Source organism: Cucumis melo, chromosome 9, assembly GCF_025177605.1.
Source record: "Cucumis melo cultivar AY chromosome 9, USDA_Cmelo_AY_1.0, whole genome shotgun sequence".
NCBI classification, from domain to species: domain Eukaryota; kingdom Viridiplantae; phylum Streptophyta; class Magnoliopsida; order Cucurbitales; family Cucurbitaceae; genus Cucumis; species Cucumis melo.
The window spans coordinates 24560365-24568303 of NC_066865.1; the positions used below are offsets into that span (position 1 = coordinate 24560365).

Below are 7939 nucleotides of genomic sequence, written 5' to 3' on the forward strand. Positions count from 1 at the left end.
ATTTAATAGATCATTTGCCATCTATTTAAAGAAGAGAGAAGAGAGTGATCTGAACGTTACACTTCTTTTTCTTGTTTAATAATGGATCCATGAATAAATAAAAGTCTATGGGTACACAAGAGGTTTCAACTTGGCACCATCAAGAAGACTAAGTGGGAAATTCAAATAACCACAAGTTTTTTTTTTTTTATGATGAAGTTGCTTATGAAATCAATAAGTTAAAGTCTCGTTTGATAATCATTTTGTTTTTTCTCTCTCTCTCTTATAAAGAGCAAATTTTTACATACATGTTTTAGGTTTGAGAATTTGATTAAGAACTTAAGTGTTAAAATTTTAAAAATGAAAGAGAAAAAAAGCTTGTTATAAGTTTTAAAATATAAAATTAAAAATAAAATAGTTATCAAACGAACCAATAACACTAATTATTTTAGCCTAAGTAGCATTAAAATTCAACTCAAACTTAATTCTTAGCGATGGAGACGATTCTTCAATGTGTGTGTGGGGGACCTTACTTTTACCTTCCAATTTAGATGCCTTCATGAATTAAATGATGGTAACGTTTATTATAAAAAACCTTTGTATAATTGTAATGTTATTTTTCTTTAGTTCAACGAAAATTTCTCCTTGTTATTATTATATTTGGATGCATCCAAATCTGGAGAAGAATTTTGTCTGCTCCTAATCCTTTACTCTGAGAGGTTTCAACTCTCGTATCTAACGACTTAATTTGGTAGTTTACGTTTTAGCTTTCTTTTTTAGATAAAGAAAGTGAATGATTAAATTATCAACCTTTACGTAATGATAATTTTTCATAAGAAACTTCAAAATTTTTGTATTGATTGATATACGTTTTATGTATTGAGTTATAGGTTGAAGGTTTGCAAAGAGATGATGAATTAAAAAAAAGGTTAGGTCATTTCTTTTCCTCTTTTTTTTTTTTTTTTTTTTTTCCATTTTCTTTCTTATGAAAACAATTAATCAAACCAAAAAAAATTCTTTTGTTAAATTGTAAATTTAAGATGGCTAAAGTCAAGAATTTAGTTTCTGTGACTTAAATTTAAAAATTTAGTAATTATGATTATTTCATAAGATTTTCATAAATGGTTACCCACAAACAATGGACCATTTATGTACATTTAATTAGCTATATGTTTTCTTTCTTCAATTTATCCTAAAAAACAAGAAGGGCATCCTAAGGTAAATAGTTACACATAGCTTATTTGAAGAATTGTTTTCATTTTATTGTAATTCAATATTCTTTTCCCAAACAAAAGAAGAAAAGGGGTGGAGGGAATAGTAGTTTGGATGTGCAAAATGACAACGATTGTCTCAATTGGTCTTTAAATGTTTAGGCATAGGGCAGATCGCGTACGTTACTATATAGTTGTTCTCCTCTTATGATCAATTTGGAATTATATTATTGGTCCCTCCAATTAACGTTTAATTATAATTTATTTTATAACGGTATATCGTTTAAATTGTCTAATTTACTTCTTGAATATATTCTAATTTATTTTTTTAGAATTTTATATATCAAATATATTTTCCTCAAATTTTTACTGATTATGACCAAAACCATCATAAAATTAACATGTGACAGTAGATCGAAGCAATTTGTAGATAACACATCATAGTGTTGTCGACAAGTTCGATGGTTAAAACTTGATCATGTGACTACTTAATTGTAATATATTGTTCAGTTCAACAAAAGAAAGTGAAATAACAATACCAATATATATTGATTCTACTCTTATATAAAGTATAACGAGTAAACAATGTGCTAAAATGAACATACTCCAATCTACATAAAACTTTATCGATTTAGGTATTTGGTTTGCCCAACACACACATTATCGAAATGAAAAAAGAAACAGCCAACTAATGCAAACCATATACTAAACAAGCCCATACATTATATATATATCACAAAGACCAGATGTGTATTACACATTGATCACAAGCATAAAGAGAGCACAAAAGTATGTATGTTTTTACAAAAGAAACCCCGAAATTAAAGAACTGAATTCGAAGACGGCAAGTAGAAACAATATAGCAATCTGAATCAAGACGATATATAGTCTTCAAGTCTCATCAGTCACCAATCGCCTTTTCTTCTCAACTTTATTCTTCCACAAATCACACAACGGTACAGTACCTATTATTTTATACTATGCATAGCCAAATTATTCGCACCGCCTGAGTTTCAACGCCGGAAGCTCCTCACCTGTGATGGAGCTTCCACTTCGTCGTCTCTCAGCTTGACGGCGGTGTAAGTTCCGGCGCCGATTATTGCACCAAGCGTCGGCGCCACCAGATAAACCCACAATGCTCTGTAATTTCCAGCAGCTACGGCGGGTCCCAAAGTTCGAACAGGGTTCATCGAACCACCGCTTGAGGGCCTAACATTAATGCCACAAAAGTCTTCGTTAATTATGAATGGCAAAAACTTTGGTTAATGGCAAAAACGAATCCTTTTTTCTTTTTGGTTGTAAGTCAAAGGTTTGGGAGCACTCAAATTTTTAGTGGCCCATGGAAGCTACTTCATGATCTTTTAGACTTTCAATCAATTACTTCCATTATTAAATTTTTATCCATATTCATGAGGGATTCTAGTAGAAGTCTATTGGTATTCACCCTTAATAAGGTTTAAAAATTTTATTCTATTTTACAAATATTTTTAATGGTTTTGTTAATTATAAAATTAGTTTCTTTGACTAAAAATTCACACATTTTTTCAGTTATAATAAGAAAAATCAAAACTATAATATATTAATTATTTTTAATGTGAGTGATCGAGTGGAATGCACGAAACATGATATAAAATTTAATTATATAAATACCTTTAATGGTTATAAAATAAATGGCAATAACTAAATTAATGATTTGTATAATTATAGATAATGTCACATCCATCACACATCAATTCTCCTTTGTTTTAAAAGAAAAGTTATTTTTCCAAATTATTTCGAATTTCAAGGCTATTTTTCAACCAAAAAAAAAAGGTTCAAAATTTAACAAAAAGAAAAATCTTTTCAAAAGTTAGAAGTATTTGGCATATAATTGAACCAAACTTCATAAGAACAAAAAAAAGTTATTGCTTGAAAATAATGGGAAGAAAAGGACAAAGTGGAACTAAGAACACAATTTGTCGTCATTTATAAGTATACTATATATCATTGAAATTGAGATTCCTTTTCTCTTCTGTTTTGTTTATGAAGTTATTGAGAAAAATGGAGCATTATGAAAGTGGGAAAAATGTCAACTTTTTGATACCTAATTGTGTACCTTTTGTTTGGAAAAAAGAAAGAGTAAGAAAATGTTTATGTTTATGTTCAAAATTATTTGTTTTATGAATGATTGAGGTTTCTTTTCCTTTAGGAAAAAAAATTTAAAAGCATGAAAATACAAACAAACTCATACCCAACCATATCTTTAACGTTTAATTATATAATACACAGTTTACATATATATATATATATATATATATATATATATATATATATTTTTTTATCTTTTCTTAAAAGAATGTTTACTACTAGAATGAGATGTAAGATGAAAAAGGTTGGGATAAAATACTGACCCAGCGACAAGAATATTAAGCATCACTGTAGCTCCGACTGCAATTCCTGCTAATTCTCCTACCTACAAAAGAAAAGGAAAGACATTTGTCAAAGAATATAAATGATATGTATAGCATAAGTTAATTAGGGAAAAATACATACCGCACGAGTGTCAGTGGCAACCGCAGTGACAACAAAGAGGAGATTGAAAGTGATGATAAATTCAAGAGCAAAGGCTTGGCCAGTACTGACGGAGGGGACGGTGACACCACCAGACATGAAAGGGTGAAAAACCCCTTTGAGAGCGAAGGAGGCGCAAATGGAGGCAGAGACTTGGGCGGCAATGTAGGCAGGGACTTGAACCCAAGGAAAGTGGCGTAGGGCAGCAAAGGCAATGGTGAGTGATGGGTTCAGGTGTGCACCGGAAATGTGTCCCGTCGACAGAATTACAATCATCACCGCCAACCCTGCGCATGCAGCGTTTCCAATCAGAGTCTCCACGCCGTTGTACTTTTGGTTCACAATGGGCCCTGCCGTCGCAGCAAATATCAAGATGAATGTCCCCACAAATTCTGCTCCCAACTAGATATTAACGATGCAAATGGTCAGCTGGAAAATATTTTTACTCAAATAATTCCTTTTCAGAATCATATATAAACTTTAATCTACATTTAAGAAAATACGACCTACCCACTTGGAACATAATTAAACAAATAAGAGATTGATTAATATTGTCATTTTAGTGCATAATAAGTCTTTGATCTTTCATCTCTCTGATGCTTATTAAAATTCATGAGCCAATTGACAAAGAAAAATCAAAGTTGTAGGTTTGTTTAGTAACTATTTGACTTTTTAAAATTATATGTGTAAACATTATTTCTATCTATTTTTTTAAATAATTATCTTCATCTATTATTTTCTTTTTTGTTTTATTGTCTACCTTTAATTGTGTTTAAAAAATACGAGTCTTTTTTTTTTAAAAAAAAAAAAAAAAAAAAAGCTAAGAACCAGAAGATCAAGTAAGTTCAAAATTTTTACACAATAATGAATTAAATTGAAATAACGTCCCAAAAAAATAGTTATGGACTAAAACATATATTAAGCTAAAATAAAAATGTGCAGTAAGATATTTTTTTTCTTCAATATTATTTTGTCGTGATGTTATTATAAAATTAAGAACATCTAAATTTGTAATAAAGAAAATATGTAGAGGACAAAACTAATATAAGATTAATGAATTGAAATTATACAAAAGCAATGTCATTTTCTTTCTTAACTTAAAAAAAAAAAAAAAGGCTCGATTGTTTTATGGACAAAAATAGCCATCCACATAATAATTTTGATTATCTTCATCAATTATTGTTTAGGTGTCTTCTCCCCAGAGTTAATAAGTAAATAAAAGGACAAAGAGATGATGTTATATATATATATATAATTTCATTTTAATTTTTTTAATTCCAATAGTTTTGGAGAACAAGAAAAAAAGAGCTAATAGAATTATGTCTAAAAATATTTTAATATTTACACTATAAGTTTATTTTGTTATAATTTCATTTAAAATAAAAATAATAGTAAGGGTAGGATTGAAAAAATAGATGCTTAAATTTAAAAATATCACATGACTAAACTTAAATTAAAAATTAAGGAAAAGAACAATGAGGGGTCATTTTAGGCACATAAAATTTGAGATCAATAATTGAGAACATAACCTTTTAAAAATTATTTAAAAAGATACTTCTTCTGTTATGACTTAATAATTGAATGCTCTCAAGCAACAATCCAATCCAAGTCAGAGATGTCAGAAAAAACAAAATAAATAAGTATATATATATATATATATAAATAATTCTTCTAGCAAAATATAGCAAATTTAATCCAACTTCCTATATTTCAATAATTTATATTTCATGTTATTGTAACAATTTTCCAAAATGGGTGGATATTAAAAATTCTATTATGCTCCATTTCTTTTTTAAATAAAAATATAATATATATTCACTTGTACAATATTTTAGTTCTTTTAATAATAATTTTAAATTCTATGGGTAAAATCCCAACACAAATCCTATAGAGATGCACAACCAAAACTCATTAATTACTATGGAAACTTTGACCCAATAATAAGATCAAAATTGTAATTTGGTTGGATCAAAAGTCAAAAATTGAAATTTCTACCTTCTATTATTATCCTAAAATATATCTCAGTGTTTAGATTTTAAAAAACTATAAAATTTTAGTGAAAAAAAAAACTTAATTAAATGCTAATTTGATGTATGACCTCATCTTTAAGTGTTGTATTAAAAAATTAATATTATACAAAATATATTTAAAATAGGAAAATACAAAAGCATAAAAATTAAGCAATAGAAAAAAAAAAAAGAAGTAAAAATTATTATTAAGAATGAAAATGGTACCTTGCGAGTGAGAGAGACATCAGGAGCAGGGAAATCAGTGAAGCACGTGTGAGGTTGGCCCCACGTGGGAGCATTCACGGGCAAACACTTACACCTCGGCATTGACTTCCGATCGTACGATAGAGAATCCACTCGGAGCCCCGAAAACAGCGGCCCTCCCGGCGTCCCCGGCGTCGCCGGCGCCGATGCTACCGGCGTTCCACTTTCCGATTCCGGCATTTTCTTTTTTTCTTTTTTCTTTTTTTTCAGTAAACTAACTTCTGGGTATTAAAAAAAAATCAATTTTTTTTTTTTTTGGGTTTTTAGTTTGGAATGATGGAGATTTAAGAAAACAAAGTTACATGATTTGGAGATTTTTATAAAAGTTGTTCTAAGGCAGAATTGGAAGCTTAGCCAGGATATTAAACACTAGATTTTTAGTTTGGGATAAAAAAGAAATTCATCTAAGATTTAAAAAATGTTTTTTTTTTTTGGATTTTTTTTGAAGGGGGTGATTAAGAAAGATGCTAAAGTTACATGATTTGGAAGCTTTTATAAATGTGAAGTTAAGGAAGATTTGTTGAAGAGAAGGAAGCCACACTTAATTTAACTTAGAACCTAAGAAAGATGGGTTGAACGAGAAAATCCAGAGTGAAAAAGAAAACCAAAATGGAGTTATATGGAATTAAGATTAATTGAGAAAAGAGATAGGGAGAAAATGGGAACAATGAGAGAGAGAGAGAGAGAGAGAGAGAGAGAGAGAGAGAGAGAGAGGTTTAAAATGGAGCAAGAGAATGGAGAGAAGAGGGAAGGAGGAAGAGGGAAATATATACAGAGGAACAAAGTCCCATGAAATACTTTTTATTTTAATTATTAGTTTAATATAAATTGATGGGAAAATTGTAAATATAAAAACAAGTTGAAATTATTAATGAAGAAAAGTCAATGGGTATGGACTTATCTTTATACAGCTCTTTGCTTTGTGAGATAATGTTAGAGTCACCCACCTGCTTTTGGGTTTCTTTTCCTCACAGTCATTCATTTCGCCCTTTCTTCCTAAACCTTCTTTTTTTTTTTTTAATAATAAAAAAACAAGAAAAAGAAAATATCACCTCGTAAAGAGAGAAATTTTTTTAATACTATTTTGTATATAATATATATACACAATCACTTCCTATGCAATTCAAGGATTTGATTTGATTTGTGCCAAAGTGAGAAATTGTTTGTATATTTTCTTATTGGTGTATTTTTCTATTTATTTTTAATTTTGTTCGTTGAAGATTTCATGGTCTTCTTTGCTATTGTTAAACCAGAAAGAAATACTGAATTTTTGAAGTTAATATCCAAAATTTAAAATTTAATATCTAATAGTGTTTTAATTTCTAACCTTAAGACAAAAATTATAATGTCAAATACTCAATAATGTGTAATACTTTGTCAAAGTGAACTCTATACCAAGGTCAATCTTTTTTTGTTTTTTAATTAATGATAAAAATGTAAAAGTTCTCGTTATCAGTAAGATACCTATATATATATATATATATATATATGTGCTTTAACGATGTATTCGATAAGATATTTATATAATGTTATCAAGAATTTGACTTAACTAACGCCGGTATGTATTAAAGAGCAAGAGATCTCGGGTTTAAATTCTCATTTCTATTTATACTTTAAAAAAAATTGTAAGTAAATTTTACTGATGACTATCATACATTAATATTTATTTAAAACTAAATTAGAAACTCACTAATTAATTACATAATAAAAAATCACATTAAATTCAATAAAAAAAAAACAAAGTTGTTAAAATGATCTCAATAAAATTTGATTAGTTATAGTCATGTTCTGTTATTTCTTATAAATATTAAAAATCTTTCTCTGTTCTTTCGGCCAACTATACATATACATATAAAATTGTAGAAATGTCTCAATCATATATATCCATTCAAAAGTTTTAGAACTTAAACCACAAAACTAGGGGTT

The 7939-nt window shown here is 28.6% G+C and overlaps 1 protein-coding gene across 1 annotated transcript; it reads right to left on the reverse strand.

Annotated features, from left to right (window-relative positions):
* Positions 1-1893: 1893 nt before the first annotated feature.
* On the reverse strand, positions 1894-6874 carry LOC103482897 (probable aquaporin NIP5-1). Its single transcript, XM_008439275.3, has 4 exons — positions 5975-6874; positions 3723-4142; positions 3581-3642; positions 1894-2399 (listed from the first exon to the last, which is right to left on the reverse strand). Exons 1-4 carry the CDS (start codon positions 6191-6193, stop codon positions 2204-2206), a joined length of 897 nt encoding a protein of 298 aa, XP_008437497.1. The 5' UTR covers positions 6194-6874; the 3' UTR covers positions 1894-2203.
* Between the last annotated feature and the right edge of the window lie 1065 nt (positions 6875-7939).